Raw genomic sequence first — 27263 nt, forward strand, 5'->3', positions numbered from 1 at the left:
TTGGTAGGGCCCTTAAAACTCACCCGACTCCAAACCCTGCAACAGCAGGGACGCTGCTGCCAGCTGAGGCTGCCTAGGGCCCCCTCAGCCTGCCCTTAAGCACTCCAGGGCTGGGTGCATCCAAGGCTGCTCGGGACAGCTCTTCCCTCCGACTTTGGCAAGGGACAAAATCCGCGAACACGTGCCGTTTTCCCCAGACCCCGGGCAGCGCTCCCCGCGGCCCGCTATGCCGTACTGCTCGGCGCTTCGCCGACATGGCGGCGGGCACCAGGTGCGGCGGCGAGGGCTCTCCTCGAGCTGCTGCCGAGGCGGTCCCAGCGCCCGGGGCGGCGCGGCACCGGCCCCCGTCGGGGAGCGGCGATGGGGCGGCGGGGGCATGCGCACTGCGGGGCGGCCTCTCGCCCCGCGCAGCTATGCCAAGTATGTGCGCGGCGGCGGCGTGGCGGCAGCCGGGCGCGGGGAGGCACGCCGCCATGGGGCAGCTCCCGCCGCGCCGGGGGGCCGCCGCCCGCTGAGCGCCCAGGCATGGCCGAGCCGCTGCGCAGGACGCTCTCCAAGCTGCGCGGCAGGAGGTCCCCGCGAGGGGCGGCGGCGGGCGGCGCGCACCGGCACGGCGGGGGCTGCGGGCCGCAGGGTAAGAGCCCGTCTGCCCGGGGCGCCGGGGGCCGCGTCTGGCGACGGAGCGCTCCCACGTGCGGAGCGGGGCGCGGGGTCGGTCCCCTCGGAAGGGGAAGGGGAGGGGCGCGGGGCGCTGGCGCGGCGCTTCTCCGAGAAAACGGTACCGAAGCGAGTTTCTCGGCGCTCCGAGCTCCGCTCCGCTCCGCGGGGCTGTTGGCGGCGCTCCGTGCCGCGTCTGCCCGAGCCGTGTACGCGGTGCGGCTCGGCGCGGTGCCGGCGGGCGGCGGGGAGTGCAGGTAACGAAAAGGGAGCCCCGAGGCGGACGGGGCGGCTGTGCCGCGCAGGTCGGTGCGGGGAGCGGGCTGCGCCGGGCTTTGGAGCTGCAGTTTTTTTCCAGAGTTTGCGAAGACTTCGCGTTTGTTTCGAGCAAAAGTAATGCTGTTCTGCAAGTTCCAACGTAGGTCGAGAATCGGCCCTCCGCGGGCGCGTTTTCACAACGTCGCTCGTTCTTCTCGGGACAGAATTCCCCGTTTCCACGAGAGGCCCTCGCTGTCAGAGCGCTGCCCCGTGCGGCTCATCACGCGGCCGTTCGCTGCTCTTCGCCTCATGACCGTTTGTCATTCTCTCGCATTTGTTTCCTCCCTGTTTTTTTGCACAGTTTGATGCTTACGGACCGTGCTTTGACCGCGCTGCCGTCCCGCCGCAGCACAGCCCCGCTGTGTGCCGGGCGGTGTGCAGGTTGGGCAGGGAGCGGGTGGCTGTTGCAGCCCCGGAGCTGTGCGTTCTGCTGGACCGTGTGCGGTGGGACTGGGACGGCCGTTCCCCGCTGCGTTATGACCTGAAAAGCAGCGCCTGGCGTTGGGATGAGATGTTTGATATGTGTATGTAATAGGCACGGGATTTGTCGTGACCTCAGCTGAGCTGAAGCACTGCATCTGGGGCTCTGGAGGTGCTGTGGTGTTCCTGTATTATAACTTTAGTGATTTATTTGACCTTGTGTAGATGCAGTGGGAGGTGAGTTGAGCGCCTGCCTGTTTGTCTGCCCTTCTGTTTGTTCACCCCAGCACTGTGCGGAAGCCTTTTGGGGAGCGGTGCCTCATTCCGTGTTGTGCAGGGTCTGCCTCTGGAAATGCTCTGATTGCGCTGAACAGAGCCAATGGCGTTCTGCTGAATGAAGCTTTGCTCTGGAGCAGAGAGCACATTTGTCACCCCTGTAGCTCTTTGAGCTTCCTATTTATTTGAATTTCTGGTTACTATAACAGATGTTGGCGTTTGGGAGTTGCTGTGCTCCGTGAAGCTGCTGGGTGCTCAGATGCTTGCATGTGAAACAGTTTGTTATTAAAATAAACACCCACAGAAGGACTTTCAGGATCAGGGCCAAACTGGAATAAAGGGGAAGCAGCATTTGCAAACACAGCCCTGGATTGTGAGAGCTGTGCTTGGAAGACCTAAATGCAAGTGTATCATTTGGATGGGATTCAGTGAGCGTTTGCAATCAATGGCTTTTGGCAGAGCTGGCTGATTTGGAGACTGAGAGTGGAGAGCTGTGTGGCTGCGGCGTGCCCCTGCAAGCAGGAGGTTATTGCAGTGCTCTGCAGCTGCTGCTGGCCGCTGTTCCTGCAGGAGGCTCTTGTGGGTAGTGCAATACAGGGCTGCCCAGGTGTGCACTGAGGGCACCACGGCACGGCACTGCCCAGCGCACAGTGATTCTGAACGTGTCTCAGGGTCTGTGAGTTGGGGGCTGTGGGTTGGCAGCCCTGCAGAGGGCCTTTGTGTCCCTGTCAGTGCAAGAAGCGGCAGGAGTTGCTGTCGGTGGGCATACAGATCTGGCATGGTGCATGTTTGTATTGGCATAAGTGCTATTCCTCAGCTCCATGGAGAAGGGAGCTTTGGGGAGGTCAGGGTAGAAGCACCCTGCCTGTGGAACACCATTACAGGTTTAGCTTTGCTGTAGTACAGTTGTATCAAGTTTGAACTTGTGTATAGAGTTTGATTTGTTGTTAAATGAAAATGAAAAATCTGTTGTAAAATGATGTATTTAAAAACTTTTATTGATTCTTCCTCTCTTCTTTTTGTCCTCACAAACCAAGGGTTGTTCATGCCCTGGGCAAAGTGTATGGCAGTAAGGATGGTCCTTGTTGGAGGCTTCTGAGCCAGATAGATCCCCATCTTTGTTTTCTACTTAAATTCTGCCCTGAGCGCAGGGTATGGCAGTAAGGACAGTCCTTGCTGGAGGCTTCTGAGCCAAATAGATCCCCACCTTTGTTTTCTACATTGTAAATACATCGTAGGAACAATGGATAACAAACCCACTGCACGCACAAAATTACCAGAGCAAAAAGATCCTTTTCTGCCTAAGTCTGTCTGACCTTTACACAGAACTCTCACTGCCATTTACCTAAATTACACGGTGTTAAAATACAGCCCAACAAGCCTGACTTTTCATTAATTACACACATGTTCTGCTTTGGCAGGCTGACGTGTAATTTGATGATAGCATCACCTTGTCTTTTGTCCTTTCAAATGAGGTCTAAGGCGAACGTGATACGATGCTGTATGTCTTCATCTGTCCTGCTAAAAGCAATGCGATATTCTGAGCATTTGTCTCTCCTCTCTCTCCCGTTCTAACAGCAGATCTAATAGAAAATGTATACGTAGCCCCGCGGAGCAGGAAGGAGCCCAAGTCTCCAAAGGCAAGCGAGCTCCCCGAGCACCGGCCACAGATGAACAGCATCACTGTTTCGAAGAAGCGCAACTGGCTGCACCAGAGCACCCACCGAGCCCCCCGCCTGGAGGGAGAAAGCACGTGTAAGAAGATACCAGGGGCTGTCACCCAGGCCCCACGGTCCCCCAGCCCACTGCCCTCACCAAGGGTGCGGGGGACTCCTGCCAGGTCCCCGGCAGGGCCGGAGCGCCCCATCCTTGGCTGTGGTGCTGCGAGCGCCCTTCCGAATGCCACAGGCTCTGCCGCGCTGCAACGCTGTGCCTTTGGCGAAGACAACGATGCAGATGATGAAGGAGAAATATGGTATAACCCCATCCCTGAAGATGATGAGCCAGATGTCCTGAGAGTCCTCCATCCTGCTGCCCATAACCCTGTCACTGTGGACTGCCCCACAGGCTGCTGCAAAAGATTGCCTGTCCGGGACCTGGGGAGGGCATTAGGACCCCTCGATGTTCCCCCATGCTCCCCAGAGAGAGCGGGGGACACTCAGCCTGGCGAGCTGGGTCCTGCCGACACCGTGCAGCCCGGAGAGCACCTGCTGCAGCAGCGGCAGAGGTTTGCCAGCAAGCCCCAGAGCGTGCTGGCAGCAGAGGAAAATCCTGCATTTAAGTGCCCCTCAGCAGGTAAGAGTGTTTAGGTAGACAAAGATGTCTTATCCTCTGCTTTCTTTGTAAAGAATGATAAGCCTTTCTTATGTTTCTTTTCTCTTTCTCCTCCTTTTGTCTGGATCAAGCACATTTCCAGTAGCAGTGCATGTTATGTTCATTAAAAAGAAGAAAAAAAAAAAAGAAAAAAAAAAAAGGAAAAAAAGGCTCAGGAAGGGATATTGATACCTGCTAAATGTAGAGCGGCACAGTGACTTTTCAGCCAGTTTGCTCACCTGGCATATCTGGATGTGGTTTGCCTCTGCCTATGGAGTCAGCTCCAATTTGGAATCCAGTTCCAAACAGACCATGTTTGGTCTGGCTCCAAGCTGGCTGAAAAGAAAGGTTTTACCAAGTGGGCTTAAGCATGTTAATGAGAGGACCCACTTAGTTTCCTTTCTGTTCGTTAGTGTCTCATTTGGGTCTTGGGTTCCAGCCTTTAAATTGCTTAATACCTTCAGAAGTTTCTTTAACCTACTGTCTGGGATTTTTAATAAATACTTTTTGAGAGATTATATAAATGCCATTTGTAATCATCTGCTTTGTGTGGGTATACAGTATTTGTGTAATTGAAAGTGGAGAGGCCCTGGAGCTCATTTCCAGGCTCTCATTCTGCATTGCCCTCTGGAGGAGCTCTGTCCCCCTCCCACTCAGTTCTGGCAAATTGGCCCCAGATCTGTAAGTTCAGAAGCTGCATTGCCTGGACTCAGCGCAGCGATGGCTTCTGGGAATGGGAGATGTTTTCAGAGGCACCAAAGCAACTTCTGTAAACAGCAGAAGAAAAAGTACTCTGTCCTCTCTTCTGGGAGCTCACATTTTGTTCTCCTTGTGGAAATACTGCTGATCTGAGTGTACTTTCAGTTCCAAAGTATTCTGAGAACATTTATTTAGAAATAATTCACTTTATAGCCTGCATTAAATACTTAGACCAGTTATGTCTGCTTGCAAAATCACTGAAATACCATGATGTTATTTTTTTCAAAGCAGTTTGGAGAGGTCAGGATGTGGGGTTGTTGGGAAAGTCACGAGCACATTCTGCAGGCTGTTTGACTCCAATTTAGTCATGAAGCCCGTGATGTACAGGTGATTCTCCTTAAAAAATGAAACCTTAATGCAAGAAGGAGAATGCCCTTTTTTTTTTTAAATACTGAAGAAACATTTATTCCTGAAAGCAAAATGATGTGTTTAAAGCGTCTTTCCTGAAACCAGGAAAAAAGTGTGGTGAATTTCCCCCAGTAGGTTTGGTATGCTCAGAGCTGATTAAGCTACTTTGAATGCAGTTCTTCTTTGGCATGTATTTAACAGCGACCAGAGTGAATGGATGAACTGGTGATGAGATGGATCCCTGCTGCTCAGTAATTGGCTTTATCATGGAGAAGTGATTTTTTTTTTCCTCTCTTCAGTTAAGGTGTCTGCAGTTACTTTCAGTCAGATTTAAAATGACAGCTCATCCATGTGCAATTACTGCACATAGGCAGCATGGACAGTTTAATATTATTTGTGCTTGAACCTTGCTTGAATTACACAGTTGCTGCAAAATAGATGTCTATATACGTCAAGCAGTAACCCCTGACAAATACTCAATTTCTGCTTTGGGGAAAAGTCTGCTTATCTTTGTTACTGCTGTCATTTTATGTGTCGGTAGTGCTTAGTACTGGAGTCTAAGAGAGATTCTGAGAAGCAAAGACAGAAAGAAGTAGGATACTACAAAAGACAGTAAAAGACATATTTTCATTTCAATTATTATTGTTATTATATACTCAGTATATTATTTTTATATATAATATATACAATTTTCATTTGATGCTATCTTCTTTGGTCAGTGCAAGTAGTTTAACCATTTAAGCTTTAAATAATGCTGCCTTATTTGGATCTCAAATGTTGTACAGAGGAAGCAGTCATGTTTTTTTTTTTTTTTAATGGGAACTTGAAGGAAAAATATAACAGTTTGGTTGCTGAGAGTCTTCCCAAACAAAGTAGTGAATAGATCTGTCCTGTAAATGTTTTGTTTAAATGGTGTATAGATTGTAGAGGTGTTGATTTTCCCATTGTCTTAACTTGCATCATTAGTTCCAAGTGTTAATCGGGTTAGTTTCTCCAGTAAAGGCCATGTATGCTAATAGGATTTGTCAGGTGATTTCTTGTTGAATAATTCTAGCTGTGCTTGTTTTTGGAAAGGAATAAAAACAAAACAGCCCTATACTACAGTAATTAGGAAACACACTTTTGTTTATGTATTTTGTTTATGTCAAACAGACAAAAGGTGGCAGTAAGTAGAAAATTTGCTGAGGTAGAAATGTAGAAACATAGCACCAGCTCATGTTCTAAGGCTACAGGAGAGGAATTTAGGTGGAAATTTACGTGGACAGTGGAGCATGTTTTTCATATCACATTTAGAATTTTTCAAATGTATGAAGTTCTGAAGTAATTTTTTCTTACGACTGTCTGACTGTATTCTAGTTGAATGTGTTGCTAGACATCTGTATCACTATCAAGGCACTGAAGATTAGAGTCCCTTTGTAGTTCCTGCTTTTGCCATAGGTTTACATTGTGGATCTTCAGATAGGGCCTTTTTTGAAGAATTTGTAATGCTTCTGCTTTTAGTACCAGCATTTAGAGGGTAAGTTTAGACTAGATATTAGAAAGAAATTTTTTACTGTGAGGGTGGTGAGACATTGCAATGGGTTGCCTGGCAAGATTATGGATGCCCCTTCCCTGGAGGTGTTCAAGGCCAGGCTGGATGGGCTTTGAGCAACCTGGTCAAGCAGGAGGTGTTCCTGCCTGTCGCATGGGGTTGGAACCAGGTGATCTTAAAGGTCCCTTCCAACCCAAACCATTCTACGATTATTTCTGGGGGTAGTGCCTAACTGATCAGCGGGGTCATTTCATGTCTGTGTCTCAGAAGCATTCTACTAGGGCATGCTGATTCTAGCCTGTGAGAACCCTGGCTATGCTTTTGTTACTAAACATGTGTGCTAGCTAGATGTCTGGCTGCAAAATCCTGGTAGGAGTCATTGGAAATTGATTTTTTTCTCAGCACTGCAGGAGGTGATGGTTGGTGCTGTGTTCCAGTTTAGCTCCAGCTGGGCACGTACTGGAGTTAATCTGAGCAGTGCTCTTCCTTCACTTAAATGGATGCTCTTCTGGTTTATAAATTTATTGTTTGGGGCCCGAAATTTTTAGGCTTGCATGTTGCAAATGATCTTTGTCAACAGGCCAAGAAGTGTGTCCTGCTCCTGTAGAGCTGAGTGGCAGGATTTTGGGGGGGTGACATGTAGGTTTTGAAGGCTGTGGGCCTACCCAGGGATCTGTCTTTGATCCGTTTTGGTGACCTGCTGTAAGGACCTGCTGGGGAGCGGGATTAGGAGTTGTAGCAACCGAAGAGTTGAAGCAGTTAATGTGAAGTAGTTATTTATTTCATCTTATGCTTTGTATGGAATCACGTTTCTGTCATCTTCCTGGGGAAACAGAGATACTTTTTATCCCATGAAAGAAACCACGAAGGAAAGAGGAGGTGGTGCGAGCAGTCCAGAATGAGGCACGCCTGGCACCGGGGCCGATGGCGCTTGGTCCAACGCCAGCATTCTAATGAAGCCTGCTGTGGTCTGTGTGACACGGAGAATCATTAACGTTTAGAATATTTGCCAGGAATTCATTCCTGTTTGCAGATAGCAAGCTCTTAAGGCTGGCAGGTGACCTGAAGTGCTGTTAAACATGCTCGTTGTCCCCTCTCAAGGGGTCACCCAGCAGGGGGCACTGAGGACTATGGTGGCGCAAGGTCAGCCCGACAGGCTCTTACAGCATGGTCTGTGTAAAGTAGTGTGTGACTTCTGCTCCTGAAAACGTAACCCAAGCATTGGTGGGTTTGTCACAGCTTACTTAGTGTCTGTGTATATTTGGCATTGTACTGGAAGAAAATGAACAACTGTTACTGAGTGCTTAGAGCATTCTTTTTTACCCTTTTAATAGTTCCTCCATTCCTTGACTCTGAAGTGCCACGTGGGGTTGAACACAGAGACCAAATTGGTCAAAATGGCAGTTTTCATAAAGGTTAAAAAAGGACTAAACTTTTAGCAGACTAAGAGAAGATTCTTCCTTTTGTTTAGATAATTATTACGTAGAAATTATTACATTCTATCCTCATTTAAGGAAGTTTTTTTGCTAATATGGACAAGGGAGGTTACTTTCCTTGCATATTAGTTGAAGTTGCTTGCATTTGATATAGCATGAATTCTCTTAGAGCTGTTTTAAGCTTTGCAGTGAGTCTTTCTATCAGAGTGGATATAGAACTATCTGAGGATGAAATGGGCCTGAGCTGGAGTAAGTTACCAGCCTTTGGCATCAGTAGAGCCGTGTTATTTGTGTCAGCTGAGGATCCAGATCAGTATCTCTTCTGGAATCTAGCACAGAAAAACAGGAGCCTTTTTTTCATTCAGCTGTCATTTGCTCTGAGATTGATTTTGAGCTGTTTGGGATTTTCTGTTCTGATTTGTTGCTTTTGGGGGGGAAAGAGAAAAAAAAAAGTTTTCCCAAGGAATACATTGGGTTGACTTTTAAAAATAGAAAATAAAAGTAAAAAAACTAGGACAAAGGGAAGCTTTGGTTTTGAAAATTATAGCAGCTTAGTACAAGCTGTATTTTTTTCTTCTTGCTAAAATGAAATGGCCTAGAAGTTAGCTTTCATACCATATCATTTTTCTAGAGATACACTTTCAGTGTCAGATGCAGCATATTAAGTATTTCAGGAGGATGGCAGGAAAAATGAAATTACATATGAGCTTTAGTTGGGTCAGAGCTCAGCATTTCCCTTAGTTATTATGAGCATGGCTGTTTGGTATTTTAATAGCTCTGTGATGAGGAACTGATGTTTTCTGACTTACTCATCTCATCTTGGGGTCCCGAAAATAAATCACAAGCTTTCTCATGAGCTTTAGAGTTACTCAGAACTCTTCCTTAAGCGAAGTGGAATGTTGTACATAGAATGGGATAATCAAATATGCCTGTAACATAGCAGGCATTGTTGGCAGGCAGTCTGACAGTGTCACGTCCACCCAGCCACAGAGGGACAATGCTAAGCTGGGCCAGAGATGAATGTTACCATGTGGGATCATGACGTGTGCCTGACAGGCTGTGTGCTGTGAGTTTGCCTGCTGTTCCTGTAGGACAGACCTGTGTAGGTGAGGTTTCGGGCCCTGCTGTCCCCTGGCCATGAGGGGAAGGGCAGCTGATGGCTGTGGAGCACCTCATGTCCAGGGGCCACCTGCCCTGCCTCTGTGGCTGTGGAGAGTCTTTGTCCCATGTGTGGCCATGCTGTGAAGCAAATAAAAGCTGTGGGCTTTACTCATCCACCTGAACCAGCTCAGAGAGGCAGCCCTGGTCCAAAGTCATTTGGCTCAGCGCACTGCTTTGTCCCTCGACTTGTCCCTCGGCAAGCTGTCCATCCCTGGGTTGGGGTCTCCTTCGAAAGCTGCTTTCTTCTGCACTTTGTGCAGCTGATGCTGCCAGGAAGTGCGAGGCGGGTGTGTGGAGTGCATTGTCAGCTGCACCTCATCATCACCCCCCTGCTGCCTGGGCTATCATTGGCACCCCAGTGCCTCTGGTGCTTCCCTTCCTCCTGCCAGTCTTCCCTAAGGCATTTCTGAAGTGTCAGATGCCACCTGTGTGGAACAGAAAGGAAGCTGGGCCAAGTGAGCAGGCTGGGAAGTGGAATGTGATGTGACTGTGCTGCAGGTCCCTATTGCAGCTCGTTAGCAGTCGTCATGTGTACATTTGGAAATGATGTCCGTGTCTCAGCACATCTCTGGCATTAGTGGGGGCATGACACTTGTGGGATTGGTCCCACATAACCAGCTTCTGCCAGCTGTGTTTTGTTTTAACCCTTTGTGATGAAGGCAGCAGAAGTCATACCTGTGAAAGTCAGAATGTCAGGTTGCCTCTGCAGCTCTCCTGAGATGGAGGAAAGTTGAATGGGCTGGCCTGCTTTCTTAAGCCCGTGCCAGAGGCGTGAAGCAGAAAGGGAAGGTGAATGTCAGCACAGCACCGGCTGCTATGGGGTGTTCTGGGCCAGCACAGCTATACCGCGACCCGCAGCACAAGCAAGGCTTTGTCCAGCTCTGTCATACCCCGTGTCTCCTGCCAGCTGCTGCCAGAACAGCAGGCAAGGAACTCCTCCAAGAAATGCAGAGCTAAAGGCATTTTCCTCTGTTGCTCTCAAAAACAGATACTGTGTGCTGTTCTGTATGACTGAAACTCTGCTATAAAAGCGCTCTTTTAAGCAAATAGTGATTTGGACTTACTTAATGGTGATTGGAATTAGACAGTAAGCATCAGAAGAATCTGTAAAAGAAGCTGCTGTAAAGAATGAGTTGCTGTGTACCTCTTTCCTTGTATGCACTGTGAGTAGGGTTTGCCTTTCCTCAGTGAGCAGTGGGGTGGATTCCCCTGCTAATATAGGCATAGGACTGTAGGTCTCTGAACAGCTGGGGCGGCTGCAGCAGCAGGGCTGAGTGTGACCGGATGCTCTGGTTTCCAGCCGGGAGCACAAGGCTGCATGAGTGCTGCCAGAGCTTGCCTGGGATGAAGGGGTGGGATGGTTGTTCTTACAAAAGCCACTCTTAGTGTCTCAGTGGATAGAAAAGTGGCTCTAAGTGAGAGTACTCATGAAATTTTATTTGTTCTGGCCTTAGTTTTCATCTTGCACACTACAGCAACTCAAGTGAATCCATTGCCTTTTATGCAGTCATTACTGCCTCATGCTGGTGGCAAGAAGAAAGGCTTGAGCTGAAACTCAGTTTTGGGGTTTTCTTAAACATTCAAGCATGAGGAGAGCTACAAGTTCATGTCTCTGTGAGTCATGCACAGAAATTACTGATAGCAGCTTCTTATTCTGATTGTATCCCTTCATTACTTGTCCTGCACTGTCAAATGAATGTAGATATTTTTTCTCTCATTCTTTTCCTCTTCAACATCAGTGCCTGTTGTTAAAATTATTTTTGTTCCTTGAAAAGAGATTTTCCAAAAGATTTCCCACCATGGTGTCAGTTGGGAACTGTATAACTTTAAGCCCTGTCACAGGGTGGCTGTGCCAGGAAAGAGGGAAAACTGCTGGCACGAACAAGGCAGCTTTTGGAATAAATAAATCCTTGTTGCTTTCCTGCTCCTCCCTGCAGCAGAAAAGGGGAGCTGAAAGAAATGAGAGAAGAGGGGTGAGACGCTTCTCCAGAGTTCTTTTGGGTAAGAAAGGGAAATGCAAAGTAAAGTAGCAGTATCCTTTACCAGGGATGTGCATGTTTCCTTTAGACTTGAGAGGGCAATGCTGATGTGTTAATCTTTGTCGCTAACTGCTTTGTGGGCAGAAGTGCACTTGTCATTTTCCAGTGCTTTCCTTTTGAGGACTGATTTCATTGCACCTGTGCCCCAGGAGTGCAATTGTGTCTGCCTGGATGAGAGGGATGTAACACAAATGGACAAGAGCTGAATGCAGTGGGTGAAATAGCTCATTTGTTTATCTGTAGTTTCTGGCTCTTTCATCTCCATAGAGCAGAACAAATCAGGCTTCTGACTATGAACTGCCAAATTTGGGTGCACAGGTCAACAAAGCACAACACTCTGGGTGCTTGTTAATATCTCTAACTGGTGAACGACAGTCATCTGAATGAATTGCATTTGTCAAGTTAAGACAAATCAAAGTGTTTTCCTCTAGTTCGATATTTTATTTTCATTACTGTGAACTGCACTTACAGAACATTTGTTTATTCCCTTTAATTTTTTTTCCTAAAGGGCCTGGAGTTGTACTTGCACACAAGATTGATATACCAATAACAGAAGTTTCTCCTCCAAGTCCTAGTCCCTTGAAAAAAAGTGGATCAATCAATTGGCCTTTCCCCGATCGAATCAAATCTCCCAGAACTGTGAGGAAGCTTTCCATGAAAATGAAAAAACTGCCAGAACTCAGCAGGAAGCTGAGTGTCAAGGGAACTTCAAGCCATAATAGCTCAGATAATCCTTCTTCCCTGCAGAAAGGGAGCTCTCGGGATACAAGCCATACAGCATCTTTGCCATCTTCTGGAAACTCAGCTGCAGCTGCCAGCAGGAACGTCATAAGTCGCTACCACCTCGACAGCAGTGTGTCATCACAGCACACCTACAAAAAGAAAAGCTCAAGGAATTCCAAGTCCTCCAGCAAAGGTGGTTACCTCAGTGATGGTGACTCTCCTGAACTTTTAACCAAATCAGGCAAACATGGACATGAAACCAAGTGTGGGAAGGGAAAAGAGAGCTTTCCAAGTAACAGTGGTAAAACTGAGATAGATATCGATGCTTTCAGGCACTACAACTTTTCTGATCAACCCAAGTGTTCCCAGTACATCTCTGGACTTATGAGCATTCACTTTTATGGTGCTGAGGACTTGAAACCACCAAAAATAGACTCAAAAGATGTCTTTTGTGCAATACAGGTTGACTCAGTAAACAAAGCAAGAACAGCCCTGCTTACATGTAGGACAACATTTCTAGATATGGACCACACATTCAACATAGAAATTGAAAATGCTCAGCACTTAAAGCTGGTGGTGTTCAGCTGGGAGCCCACCCCACGGAAAAACCGTGTTTGTTGTCATGGCACTGTGGCTCTTCCTACTCTCTTTCGAGTGACAAAAACACATCAGCTGGCTGTCAGACTGGAACCAAGGGGGCTTATTTATGTCAAACTGTCACTTATGGAACAGTGGGAGAACTCTCTTGATGGTTTGGATGCAGATCGGGAACCAGTGATGTTTGGTGTCGATGCTCGAAAAGTGGTAGAGAAGGAAAGTACAGGCCTGATGGTGCCGCTTTTAATTCAGAAATGCGTAATGGAAATTGAAAAAAGGGGCTGCCAGGTACTGTATATATCTTAATGTTTTGTTAATGTTGCTGTGTCTGGATCTTTGTTGCAGATTTTCGCACTGTTACTTCTGGAGCAGGAGTGGTTTTTAAGTTATTTTCTTGCTCCCTCTGTGTGGTGAACGCCAGTCATTGTACTGGGGGGAGAACAGCAGGACTGCGAAGTCACTGCTTCCAACTTTGCTCTTGTAAAGGAGAAGAACATTTGCTCATAGCAGCTTTAGGACTGCAGCACCCAGCATGTAGAGTCACCCTCAAAATAAGGCAGAACTGAGATTAGGATTTGGAAATGTCTGAGGCACAGATCATTACTTAAGGACATAGTGTACTGACACACAAGGAGCATGGTACTCCCTCCACATTTGATGCAAAGCACAAAGATGAGGAAGGGCTGTTGAGAAGACAGGTTATTTGTTTCCTCACACTGCTTCTCCTAGCCTTTCGTCAAGTTGTCTGTAGGATTAGGAAAGGCAGTAAGGCCCACTGTGTTTTCTTCATCTTACTGCGACTTATGTCAGTTGGTGTAACCCAATGGAGAAGAAATGTTGTAGAAACAAATCCCCCGTTACAGACTAGAAATTTCTAGACTAGAAATCCCCCCGTGCTAGACTAGAAATTTCTTAGGAAGGAAGATATGCAGTCCTAAGGACAGACGTTGCCCCTTGGTAATTCATTTGAAATTGTGAGAGGATTTCTACATACTGCTCTATAGACTGTGAGCCCTTGGTTTCTGTTACTCCTGTTGCTGCCCAGGTGAAATGGAGAGGTAATCACAACTACCACTGTTACTACTTTTAGTTGCTAACAGTTTGGCTATAGTTTCCTGGTGTTAAGAAATTAATGGCTACTTATAACCTAGATTGAAATATACAGACAGGAATAGTATTTGTATGTAATTATTTTGCTGAAAGTCAGTGCTGATAACTGTGTGATTGTCATTGTGCTTCTCCTAACATGCAAATCGGTGGAAAAAAGAAGTTGTATTCTTTCCAGTATTTGTGTCTCATGGTTGCAGTGTTTTATTTTGGGCTTATTAGCACCTAGTCATGCAAATGATTTTGGGTAATCAAGGCATCACTGGTAATGAGGCGATTGGGATCTGAGCTGTCTGTGTGCACCTGGTGCTTCTGAGCATAAAATCTAATTTGTGCATTTGCTCAGGGAGAAATAAAAATGCAAAATATACTGTTAACTTTTAACCATGCACTTTTCTGACCTTTTGATTTTCTCTTAGAATGCAGACTACTGTCATGATATGTTGTTTCCACCTGACTTTCAGACATAGTGTTACAAAACTGGGTTGAAATTTTCTTAGGCCAAATATTGGGTCTTATTTGGTCTTGGGAAGGAGAGTGTACAAATTCCATTGAGTGACTTTCCATGCATTTAAGCAGGAATTAATGTATGGCCAGACAAATACTCTTCTTTGCAAACCTGGATATGCACGTTCTAAGCCAACACAGACTGCATCAAGTTTTGAGCTGGTTGGTTGTTCAAGTCCACAGCATTTTGGGGCTATCCATGTGTTCAGTACATCTGCCTGTAAAATCCATTAAAATTAAATTAAAATAATATATGTAAGATTTAGCTCCTCTCAGTCACAGTGGTGATGAAAATGAAAAATACAGCAACAAAAAAATGCAAAATTGGAGTATGTGAAAGCACATAATTGGCTTAGTAATACAGTCCAGATGTGTTGTGGAGTCACTCCTAGCATCTTGAACATATGAAATAACCCTTGCTTCACATTAAATGTTACATGTCATTTGAAATGTGGAAGTCAGCGTCTTGTCATCTTTAAAATAGCAACTTCTGAATGTCGTTAGAATGGAGTATTCGTAATTCTCTTGAAATCCTTTCTACCAACATCAAGCAGAGTTTTAGTTACATCTAGCTTTTTCTTGTAGGACAATGTTAAGGGTCTTTTTCCTTGAGAGATTTATGATGTCTCTTGTTTATTAGGTAGTTGGTTGTGCTGCTACCTTTTTCTACTAACAATTAATAACAATTTTGGAACATGTTCTAATGTACTTCAAAATGATTTTTCTCTTCTTTTCTGCTTAAGGCCCAGTTTTATCTTACATAATTATACAGTTATTACTAGAGAAAATGATGGTGACCTGCGTAGGATAAGAGGAGAATTATGTTTATTTCTTTGTTTCCCAAGTTTTACGTAAAAGTAAAGTCCTGAGTGGATTCTGAATTACCTGATGGTGTGCTTCTGGCTTACAGCTTGGGATGGCTCAGTGAACACTGCTCAGGATGTCTCCTGCTGTAGAAAGCTTTGGCATTAGTCACCTGCCAGTTGTCTCTTGAGTAACTTTTGATGGTGTATGTGATCAATTAATATTAGCAGTTGGCAATGTTTGAGTTTTCTTAACAGTTGTTTGAACATCTTGCTGTACATGCTCCCAGGTGAGTCCTAACATGATATGTGTTCTGCTTTGCGGGAATAAGTCATGTGGAGCTGTGGTTCTTGCCCACAGGTTGTGGGCCTGTATCGGCTGTGTGGCTCCGCAGCGGTGAAGAAGGAGCTTCGAGAGGCGTTTGAGAGGGACAGCAAGGCAGTGACTCTCTCTGAAAGCCGGTACCCAGATATTAATGTGATAACAGGTAATGATTTGACTTCTCTTTCAGTATATAGTTTTGGCATGTTGGTAATACACCTTTTAGAAGGTGAGGCTCTGAACTAGTTTTCTGTTGTTGTTTAACAAGTCATTAATTACTTTCTGTACTGCGAAAGCAAACTCAGTAACGTCGGAGGTGTGTATTCAAGTAGCTGTGACTGGGAGGGAGGAGGACGGAGTTCCATTGACTCATGAAACTTGGTGTAGGAAGGGAACCTGCACAAGGTGCTTCCACAGTGGCGTCCTGGTGAAGGAGGGGGGCTGGGGGCAGAGGAGCAGGAGGTCTGACAAAACTTCTCTTCACCTGCCCCAGCTTTTTAAGGGAGCGTTGGTGCCCAGTACAGCTGAAATTGTCAGGTGTTTTTGTTGTTGCTTAAAGGCCAAACAGTTTTGTAGCTATTGATGGTATTTGTTATGTAAACCAAAGTTGAGCTGATCTCAGGGATCGCAGAGTAAACTAATCACTGGAGGCAATTAGACAAGAACATTTCATTACTTCCAATCCAGTGATGGAAAATGTTAACATCAGCAGCCAGGGTGTAAATTTTCTGTGCCAGAGCACTTTGTGACATTCAGAGGCACTGAGCAGTTCTATCCCATTTGATTGTTTCACTTCAGTGTATTGGGAATTAATTTTGTGTTCAGTACATTTTGTAATTATTCTAAGTAGTGTCAGAAGATACTGCCCAGTGGCATTTTCTTTGTTAACCAAACCTTTTGTACAGACCCAGCAGGTCAGGTCACCTGAACTCCCTTGGCCTCACGGTTGGGCTCATCATTGCTCATCAGCACCAGCATTCTCAGCAGCAGAACCTTGGACTAGTGTTGCACTCTGCTGTGTGTGATGCATCCTCTACTGGGAGAAGGCGAACAGAAGAAGTAAATAATAGAAATGATCTTTTAACTTAATGTTTTTCTTCTCCTTGCAAATAGATACATGAAAGAAGCAGTGATGATTTCTAACATGATATTTATTATTCTTGAAAACTTTTCTCAATTTTAGTAAATCAATTGTGCTGTAAAACAGCAGAAACTGTCTGATGTTGACTTGTAAGCAGACAAATGTCGAACAGATTCTCGGTTAATATAAATTTTTGGCTAATGAAATATTTGACCTATTTGATGTTTAATTTTGCAATAATAAAGAAGGCATCACACTCCCATGCTACCAGAAATGATATAAAGCAGAACTATTTGCAGAAATGCTTCAGGAATATCGTGGGGAAGGGTGTTGAAGCTTCCTTGTATGTATGTGTGCAAAAGAACCTGCAGTGCATCACAAGCATTGTGTCCATGGGAGCACTATGTACTAAGAACCCACTGTTACTGGTAGAAGCTGAGCTTGGAGCTGCAGGAGTGCGCAGTGGAGACAGCAGGCCCTGTCAGGGCAGCAGTGTCTGTGCTTTCTGTCATGGGTTTATGATGCGGTGCTGAATCTGAAAAGTGTACTTTAATGCCACGCTGCCATCTCTTTAAGCCACATTGATGAGGGTGAGCCGTTCTTTGCTTAGCTGTGTACAGCATGGTTTGGGCATAAAGGTGAGGCTGCAGTTTGTGCTGGCAGAGCTGGGCTACCTGCTATGCTCACCATGGGAGTAAAGAGCCCGCAGAGCACAGTCTCACTGTACAGAGAGCCTGGGCAATGGCTGTTTGCCCCGGTTCTTCATGCTGTGTTTGCGGTGCTGAGGCTGCATCTCGTGACTCGTACTTTCCTAAGCCAAAGCATTTGTTCCATAGAATGTGAATCCTCAGCATAAATCTTGGCACATTTGGAGAGAAGTGCTTTCTTGTGTCCTTTTTGAAATTTGAGTAGCACTGTTTTTCCAGATGATTATACAGATTTATTTTTTTTTTGACAGCTCTCCAAAGACCAAAGAATGAGCATTTAATGATTAAATCTTTACTGAGAACTGCCCCTGGGGTTGGCACAGGCTTACAGAGGCGCCCGTGGCTCAAAACCAAGCACACTGCCAGTTTTAGGAACTGACCAGTAGAAGTTGTTGCATCATGTCTGTTCTCATCCATGTGAATTCATATCTCTAAATAAAGCGTGTAACATTGTTAACAGCTCAGTGGGCCAGAAAAATGAGGGATCACTGAAGTGGATGGTAATCTCAGCTTGCTGTTTCCATTTGCTTTGTAGGGTGAGGGGTTGTGGCAAGGAGAACATGCCAATGGGTTAGCAGCAGGGAGTATGGCTTCCTGTAAGAAAACAGGGCTAATTTGGCAGAGTGAATAGCAAAAACGAGTAGAAAGGCCAAAGGGCATTAGTGGATTCCAATCTGCCCTGTTAACCAGGGACACTGAGGAACATGATTTAATGATTTGATGCTCATGGGTGGACTAGGTGATCTGGTGGTCTCTTCCAGCCTTAATGATTCTACTGATTCTATGGTTCTAAGGTCCTTCAGGTGGTAGTCTTGTGGTTGTGATTGCTGTCAGAGGAATTCTCAGTCATCAGCTGTGACTGTTGCAGTAGCACTAGCTGATCTGACTCGGACATATATTTAGTCCTTTCCTGCTGTAAGCTGATTCTGAATTTGGCCTTCCCCACCCAAAACATGGCAGTGTCAGCTGGTGCTTTACATAGATAAGAGGGAAAGGCATCCCAGCCTGTGCTGTGCTGCGCCTCCTGCTGCCACATTGCTCTCATTTTCGCCTGTGGATGCACGTGGGACACTTCTGAATTGAGAAGATGAAATATCATTGGTGGGAAGAGAGGAATGTGAATAAGTTACTAAACAGAAGCGTAGTATGCCACTTCAGTGACTGCTCTGCATAAAAACAGAAAACCTCAAAGCAAACAAAGAAGCCCAGAGGAATTTGTGTTCAGGAAAACATAGAGCTGGCTGGTTTTGTTTCTCATACCCCTGCCAGTATGTTCCTGTGGTGTGCCAGGGGGCTGTGTGCCTGCTGCTGGCCTGCCCAGCCAGAGGGGCTGTGCAGGGCACTACTGCTGGGTTTGCACTGCTCGTGGGGCAGGGCCTGGCTAGCTGCCTCTGCACTGGGTGCACTCCTCATTTCTCAGTGGTACCAGTTAACAGCGAGAAGCCACTGCAAACGTGGCTGCAAAGGGGAACATTAGCTTCCATTCCTTGTATTTTTTATAAACTGCCTCATAAAAAGCCTTCTGCAGTGTGATTCAGTTTGCAGTTAAGTTATGAAGACAGAATTGATATGAACTGTTGCTTTATCAAATAGCAGAACATGATAGTATTTACACTGATGTGGGGTTTTCCAGAGCTGTGTGGAGCATGTGCCAAAAAATCTTCTGTCTTTACAAGTGTGCCTTATCTGAGGACAGACTGCTCTGTTAATTACAGTGTCCTCTTTCAAAAGATTTTTAATGCATCATTTCTTAACAAACTTCTTAAGCTGTAATCTAGCTGAATGGGCAGATATTTATGGTCTGAATGCTTTTTCTTTATTCTTTTAGAGGACAATAAGAGCTGATTGTTTCCCTCAGAGCTTTTAGTGCTGGCTGTGCTGGATGTGCTGCCCCATGGCATTATGTCTGTGTGCTTTCCAGGGCCAAGCAGAAGTCTTCTGCTGGGTTTTCTTCTTACAGTTGCTGAAATTGGCTCATATTGAAGTGTAGCCAGCTTTTAGCATCAGCTTACATGAATGCAGACAGTTGGTTCTTTCTCATTTGTTTGCATTTGTGGAAGGCGTAAAAGCTGGATGCAGTGCTGCCAGGTTGTTGCGTCCCGCAAACAAGGAGAAAGCACCTCTCCTCCAGCTCTGGAGATGCAGCTGTACGTGGTGCAGCTGGTAGTGCAGCTGGGAGAGCCCAGTGCTGGGATGGCAGCAAGGACGTGAGTGCTGCAGAGCTGCAGGAGCAGAGCCGCCCACTGGCTGTAGCCAGAGCCTGTCCTGTGCAGAGAGCTGCTGCTCAGCTTGCTGGTGTTGTTCTACCTTTACTGCCTCCTCCTGTCCCTAGCTTCTGAATTTGTCACTGGCACAAGGAATTTTCCCGGGAGATATGTGATTTCTGTGTGCCTTAGTGCTTCCAACCCAACCCATTCCAAACAGTGAATGCACAGCTTCATGACAGCAGCTGTTCTTGTACCTCTTCTGAAGGTGTCCTAAAGGATTACCTGCGAGAGCTGCCCTCTCCACTGATAACCAAACAGCTCTATGAAGCAGTAGTGGATGCCATGGTGAAAAATCCCTTGAAGATGGCAGCCGCTGGTTGTGAAAATGACCCGAGTGACTCTGAGCACACAGCAGCCCTTCTGGATTGCCTCCCAGATGTTGAGAAGGTGAGTGGTATTAATGGGGTCAAGTAATGGTAAATTGCCAGCTTCAGAAAATAAAGGAGTTTTTTCACACTGGATTTAAAACATGTCAAAACATGTACAACTGTTTTCTGAAAACATGGATTTGTCATGCTCCAAGTCTTTGAAAATACTTCAAGAATGAAGGTATCTGGCCATAACTTTCATTTAGGTGTGCCTTTAGAGATCATCTCTGTAAAGGTAAGCAGTAAAAATGGCACTATTTTATTTTTAGATTTCAGGTAAGCTGTTGTCATTTACAGCAGGACTGGATGGCCAAACAGCTAGCAATGGGTTATTTTTGTTGAAAGCTAAGTAAACTTCTGGAGGCTTGTTCTGACACTGAAGTCTTTCTAAGGGTTTCTTCATCTTCTAATATATCTTCTGCAGTAGTGCTTCTGCAGTCTCTCCCTTCTTTGATATCTCCTCTCCGCTGCTAGAAAACTCATTCATGTAGAACTGAGATCAGGTGAGAAGCAAGATGAATTCTACCAGAAATTCAGTCCTACTTTGTTTCCTCTGCGGCAGTCTAACACAGCTCTTTTATTCAGCACTTAGCTGTTCCACTGCTGGGTGTTGATAGAAAGGCTTGAGCTATCAGCCTTGGTATTATCCCTCTAGAGCAGTGATGTTAAGGTGACAGTGCTGCAGTATTGTGTTTCCCGATGAGTGTTTTGTTCTGCAGGCTACCCTGAAGATGCTGTTGGATCACCTGAAACTGGTGGCTTCTTACCACGAAGTAAATAAGATGACCTGCCAGAACTTAGCTGTGTGCTTTGGGCCCGTGTTACTGAGCCAGAGGCAGGAGACCATCAACCACAACAATAGAGTCTTCACAGACTCCGAGGAGCTCGCTAGTGCCCTGGACTTCAAAAAACACATAGAAGTTCTTCACTATTTACTTCAGCTGTGGCCAGGTACTGTTTCACTGATCTAATCAGTGGGAACTGTCAAACTGTTGCTGTATGTTTTTAATATGACAGTGTAGATTAATTCACAGGATAACTGAGCAGAATCAGAATCTTTAAAATATGAGGTACTGTGGCAACACCTATTAATGTAAAGAAATCATGCAGTCATGTAGTTACTCTTTGTATTAAACCACTGCTTAATGTAACGTTTATTGTTCTAATTACTTCTTTGCCAAATGGCAGCAATTCAGTGAAAAGTGCTTTATGTAAGTAAAGATATCAGAGAAAGCAGACCCAGTGGTAGTAATATTCCCATATCTGAACCTTAGTTAGTTTCTAGTTCTTATTGTTTTCCTGCTTTCTTGCTTCAACCATTCAGGATTCTGATTATATGGGATTCATGAGTTGTATGGTCCCTGAGAGACTCAATGGTTTACTTTATTTCTACATTTATAGTTAGGCAGAGCTGTTCCTTGTAGTAGGGGCCATGCAACTTCTTATTGTTTCTCCAGAGCTTTGCGTATGGAAAAATGTTGTGTGCAAGTACCTTTTATCTCATGTTTCTAAACTTAAGAGCTCAAATGCTTTTCCACGAGCTGGGGTCAGTTCCCAGTAATGGAAGTGAAATTCTAATTTGATTTAACTACTGAAGTACAAGTGGAGTTAATTATTTCTGCAAAGATTTTCCTTTCAAGGACCATTTGAATGATTATACAGCGTTCACATGTCACCAGCTGTTCAGAGAGACAGTTAGTGGAGATACAGTGACATCAGTGAGCTGCAGCGAACTCCTGTGCATTTCATCTTCTGCTGTTGCTTTAAGGCAAGATCAGGCTGAGATATTTGGTGGTTTTTGTTAAGTTTGATAAGAACACTGTGAAACAACATTAGATCCAATGGGCTTAATTTTGTATTCAGGTATTCTTTGACCAAATTGTTGTCAGTTTCCTCTCTATATGGAAGATGTGTCCATTGCTCCATGCTGTAGTTCCTTCACTCTTCACAGTGCTTTCACTGATGGTGCGGAAAATTGTCAGTTGGTTAACCTGGGTGTTTTAATAACTGTTTTTCAAACCTGAACACTGTAAACCCTTATGTTCTTTAGGGAAGATGTAGCTCATCTTAACAGCTTCTGAATTGTTCCCTTTTAGAACACAGTAAGTGCTCTTGGAAAACTACTGATTTTCTGCATTGAAACAATTGCAGTTAATCTAGAGGAATAGTATGTCGGATTGTATTTCTTGTTAAATTTATGTGATTTTACTTGAGGCTGTCTGCTTTTCGTGGAGAACTGGGAGCACTTAGGAAATACAGAGGGTCGCAAAGGGGCTGGTAGGCAGTACAGTGTTGGTTAAAAGTTAACAAAGATCCGTTTCTGGCAAATTAACAAAAAAATAATATAATATAAAAAATTCCAAACAGCAGCTGTCTGGATTTGCTGTGTATTTAGGAGCATGAGGTATAAATGCGTGTGCTCTAGCACAAAGTGTGGGATAGACATGCAAACATGTAGACTTTCATCTTAGTAGTTCATAAACCATATAAGAAACATAATGCCTCATTAAAGAGATTTTTATGATTGCAAAAGAAGCATCGAAATCCACACAGTATTGTTGTTGAGATGAGTAAGATAAGTAGAGCTCCTCCTCACCTTGAATGGAAGGCTGAAGTCCTCAACTTGCAAGAAGCATGCAAGGGCACAGCTAACTTAGAGGTAAAATATAAGTGCAGAGCTGTGAGCGAGAGAACTCTGGTGAGCTGTAAGCAGTGCATCTGGACTTGGAGGAGAGATTGCAGTCTTCCATTTTATCTTCTGTAGATTGGGGCAGCTTGATAATCAACATGTTGTGTAATGCTTCAATTTCCTTGTTTTTCCAACAGAAAACAACTAAGTCCTTGTTTGGCTAGAGCATGCAATGCTGGCAAGTTATTGTTAACCCATGGCCCTTCATCTTAATGGAGCAGAGTCTGAACAGAAGGGCTTTTGTTACAGCGAGAGAGGGGGGAAAATGCAGTGATAGTTATTGTGCACTACTGTGAGATGTAAAGCGAGGCTGGAGCACCCTGGGGGGGCTGCAGTGTGGGCAGGGGGAGCACTGGCAGCTCTGTAGGGAAGCAAGGGAACGTCAGCGAGATGCTGAACACTGCATTTGTGCATAGGAAGTCTGTGGCTAATTACGGGTGGGCATGGTCTGTTTAAAACATAAAGAGATTCTGCAGCTCAGACGTTTAATAGGTGCAGGCCAGTAAAATTGTGTGCTGTTTACCGTAGGAAGCCAGTAGCAGTGGAGGTGGCTGTTAGTAACTTGTGCTGTGTAACCATGAGCTCAGGTAACTGCTGTAAGCCCATCGGAGTACGCTTCTGGTTGTGGCTGCTTAGAGAAATTAATGCCAATGAGCTTCTGTTAATAGTGCGGAACATCAGGGCAAAAGAGAAACATGAGAATTCAGCTCTGGTGCATCTTCAGCTTCTCCAAGTGTTTCTCTGCAGTGGTATTTTTGTTGTTTTAACCTCTGTTGCTGTGGCTGCTTTCTGCTATTCCCTTCAGCCAAGTGGTTTTGTTTGTCTGTACCAGAGCTGTATGGTGGTTACCTCATGCCCTGAATGTAACCTGTGCTCTGGGAGCATCTCTGCTGAGGGAGGATTTCTCTGCTGCAGTTTGGATCTGGCATAACTCTTCAATGCCGAGGTTTTACAGCGGTTTTCCTAATGGTATTTGATCAAGCAGCAGTAGCACGGTGTGTTGGCTGAGAGTCTGCACGCATCATGCATGCCATTTGCCCATGGGCGCTGTCACGGACCCTTTGTGTTGCCATGTGGATTCAGCCACATGGGGTGTAAAATTTTCGTTTTTTCCAGTGCATCACTCACCTGCCCAGGAACCTGCACATCCCAGCACGCCTCCCGAGCACTTGTTGTCCCTGCGTTACCTGAGACCGCGGCGGCAGAGACCGCAGATGCTGAACCTGAGCAGCGCTGACGCATGCGGGATGCTGCGGCCAAGGCCAGCTGGCCTGGACAGCCCTTCCAGCAACCGCTACGCAGGTGACTGGAGCGGCTGTGGGGAAAGCTACTTCTGCAGCCCCAGGGACTGCCTGGGCGAGGCAGACTATGACGATGTCCCTTCGGAGGACTCAGAGAGTGGGGACGACAGCAGCAGAGTCGATGATGCCGACGGCCTGATGAAGCGCCCGCAGCCCCTCCCCGGGGAACACGCGTTCCAGAGCTATCTGACAATGCAGGCGATAGACTCAGCGGGGAGCCACAGGGCGAACCTCAAGGACCTACAGGAAAGTATCGATACCCTGATAGGAAACCTGGAAAGGGAACTCAACAAAAACAAGCTGAACATGAGCTGCTGAGCCCGGTCGGTCCTGCGTGGTGCCTCCTGCTGCGTGCTGCAGCAAGGCTGTGGCCTGCCGTGTGAACGAACCCACTGACAGGCATTCCCTCCTGTTTGTGCATTCCTTGTAGAAGAGCATGTTAACCTGATTCTGGTGTTTAAGGCAAAAGCTGAGAGACCACAAAGTGACTCCACGTAGTAACATTTCTCCCTAAAAATGCTGTGCCCTTTGGTGGGTGGCATCTGACAGCAGGGCAGACACCATACGCTGCTTGTAACAGCAGGGCTCTTCCTCCTGAAACTCAGCTCTGGTACAGAAGTTCCTCTCAGAAGGGGACTAATGCTGCTTGGCCTGAGCTTTGTAGCATCAACTTCAGACAAACTCATTTTACTATATATGCAATGGCTGCTATGAAAAGTGCTTTTTATATATATATATATATAATAATAATATAAATATTTATATATAAAGTTTTAATTGTACAAATATTAATGTATTCATGTATTAACACTTTTCAATAATTATTTAAGCAAGCAAAAATTAAATATTTTTCTAACCTTGTTGTATATATCTGTGTACAAACATGCATGTCTCTGTCCACCTTGAGAGGTCCCGGAGTTCTGAAACATCCCATTTGAAGAGAGTGATGCCAAGAGGAAGCTGCTTTGTGTGTAGCACAGCACTGGATTTGTGCAGAGAAACACATCCAGCAAGAAGGCAGGGTAGATGGTTAACTTAACAGCTTCTGAGTTGCCAGGCATTGGTTCACATGTGCTCCCCTCAAATCCACCCCAACCTTTTACAGTAGTTGTGAGGGCTTTCCAGGATTTCTAGCAGTGAACTGTGCTGCTGCCCTTCAGGGTGATCAGTGTGTGCAATAAGGAGATGAACGCACTGTTCTGTAGTTTTATTCTTCAGATTTTTCTGTTTTTTTTTTCATGTAAAGGAGGGTCCTGAAGTGCTCACTTCATATTTTCACACAATCACAGAATCCTTAGAGTTGGAAGGGACCTTTAAAGGTCATCTAGTCCAGCTCCCCTGCAATGAACAGGGACATCCACGGCTGTTTTGAAGACTTCCGGTTTGTCCTGGTAAGCTCAGACTTGGTCCTGGCTGTTTTGATGCTTCCTTTTGCTGCAGAGCTCCATGTGCATTAGTTGAGCTGCATGTTCTGGCTGCCGGTAGGAGTGCCTGAGCCCCTCTGGCTCTGGAGATGCAATCTCAAGTTCTACACAAAGGCAGTCAGGTTTTCTGACTCTTTCGGGTAAAGTGATCTCCCCCAGTGGAGCCGGGTGGGTGGGGTGTTATGGGAAGCAGGGTGGGATTGTGGTTCAGCTCTGAGACGCCCAGCACCAGGGCTGTGTCAGCCAAAAGGACAGAGCTTAACTCTCCTTGTTCATCTGGATGGTACTGGCTCCCTGCCATGGGTACTGTGGGTAAGTGCTTTGCTCTAACCGCTGCTTCCTTGTACTGCTTGTGAGGTTATTTATTTACAGGAGCAAGGAATTAAATACTAGGACAGACTTCATCCCTCTTTTTTTAAGAATTATTTTAGCATGGTCTCAAATGGTTTAATCAGTCCCGTTAATTTATTTTTTTCTAAGTGTTAAAGGATTCATAACAGTTATTGCAATATAATGATAATGTATGAAAATGTAAATTTAACCGGAAACATTTATCAATAAATCAATGTATTTTTTTAAACTTTTATACCTACAGAATGGGCAATACATTTTGAACAATAAATTTTAATTCTAAATAAAATTTGATGAAGAACAGAATTTGACTGAGCCCAGTTAGTGTTCTTTAAAGCCGTGTAAGGTTGTGCCGTGTATTTGCACTGGCTGCATGCAGGAGTTCCTTCCATACAGGTACTTAACTTCTGGGAAGATGTATTGAACACTGGGTGTGAAAATCTGCTAGCATTATTAAAAGGTGGGGGTGTTAAAGTTGCTCAGTAAGCATTACCTTAAGCCTTCATCTTTTATAGTAATCTTGGTGATGACAATGAGCGCAGTTGAATAAGCAGATGTTTTTTTACAGAAAGCTGTAAGTTGGTGCAGCAATGTGCTGCTCTGTCAAGTTTTAATGTTTTAATCTTACAAAAGGAAATGAATGACCTGATAGATGTTATTAATGTAACTGTATTTAATTATAGTATAATAAAGCAAAACCACTTCAGTATGGGTAGTATTCAAATGAAACATTTGCTGTTATTCAGGTTATGGCCACTTATAGGACATACTTTACATCCTGGTTTTGACCAGAGAGCTGCTCCTGCTGGCCAAGGTAGCAACCAAGAGTTTTCATTTGTAAGATAATTCTACATTATTGAAACGAAGGTTTCACCAGGGAAAGAAGAAATGTGTCCATAGGTCTGTGCTGCCAGGTATTCAGGGTCTAACACACCCGGGTTCAGGAATGGCCTAGCCAGCTCACAGACTTTGTTTAAGCAGGACTGTCTGAATGTTGCTTCTAGCTGGCATTGTGACGGGCTGCAACAGGAGAATGGGCTGGGCTGCTTCTCCTCCTGTCTGCAGCATCCCAGGCTGGCTGGAGCCCAAAGGAGTGAGCAGGGAATGGGTATGAGTTGGGTGGGATGAAGAGCGGAATCCCCTGCATGGATCTGGGGTTCTTAAGCTTCCAGGGGCCCACATCCCCAGACAGAAACTTCAGGTCTTCAGAATTTTTTTGCCCACATGTATAATGTGTATGGATTTTTATTAATGCACAAGCAAGGAGCATAGCTGCAGCTGTTCAGATGTTCTAAATATATCCCAACAGCAGATATTCAGGGGGTTTACAGTATAAATCTATAAATCTGATAAGTCAGAGGTACAGCTGGTGTTTCTGCTGTCAGATCTTAACCCTTTCAACTTCCTCCCCATCCCGAGGTTTGGGGTGTTTTAACAGTGGAACTATCTTTTCAAATAAGAAGCCTTCTTCAAAAACTGGAGCTAGAAACACTTGAAAGATGGTTATTGAAGATCAGGGGAGGAGTTTTGATATTTCTTTTGATAGTAACTACATACCATGGCATTGGTTTTAAAATGCCATCTGAGGCAACGAATTAACTGCTTTCATTTTGTTTGACTCTTTCAGAGCCATGTGGGATGTTCTGTGCTTTGCCATAACATCAGCCAGGTCAGATCAGCCTTGAAGCAGCCTGCTGTAAGGTCGTGCAAAGCAGTCCCTCTGGGTATTGGAACATCCAGGATTACCCTAGAGAGGGT

General features: G+C 45.4%; 1 protein-coding gene across 1 annotated transcript; it reads left to right on the forward strand.

Annotated features, from left to right (window-relative positions):
* Window positions 1–226: 226 nt before the first annotated feature.
* SYDE2 (synapse defective Rho GTPase homolog 2) lies at window positions 227–25811 on the forward strand. Its single transcript, XM_042873012.1, is given in 8 exon segments — window positions 227–284; window positions 287–634; window positions 3250–3966; window positions 11767–12866; window positions 15357–15483; window positions 19578–19759; window positions 20460–20691; window positions 23546–25811. Coding segments are annotated over 8 exon segments (3267 nt in total). The 3' UTR covers window positions 24049–25811.
* Window positions 25812–27263: the final 1452 nt, after the last annotated feature.

This window comes from Lagopus leucura, unplaced genomic scaffold (genome assembly GCF_019238085.1).
Source record: "Lagopus leucura isolate 7727_CA_CO unplaced genomic scaffold, USGS_WTPT01 Super-Scaffold_100009, whole genome shotgun sequence".
Classification (NCBI taxonomy): domain Eukaryota; kingdom Metazoa; phylum Chordata; class Aves; order Galliformes; family Phasianidae; genus Lagopus; species Lagopus leucura.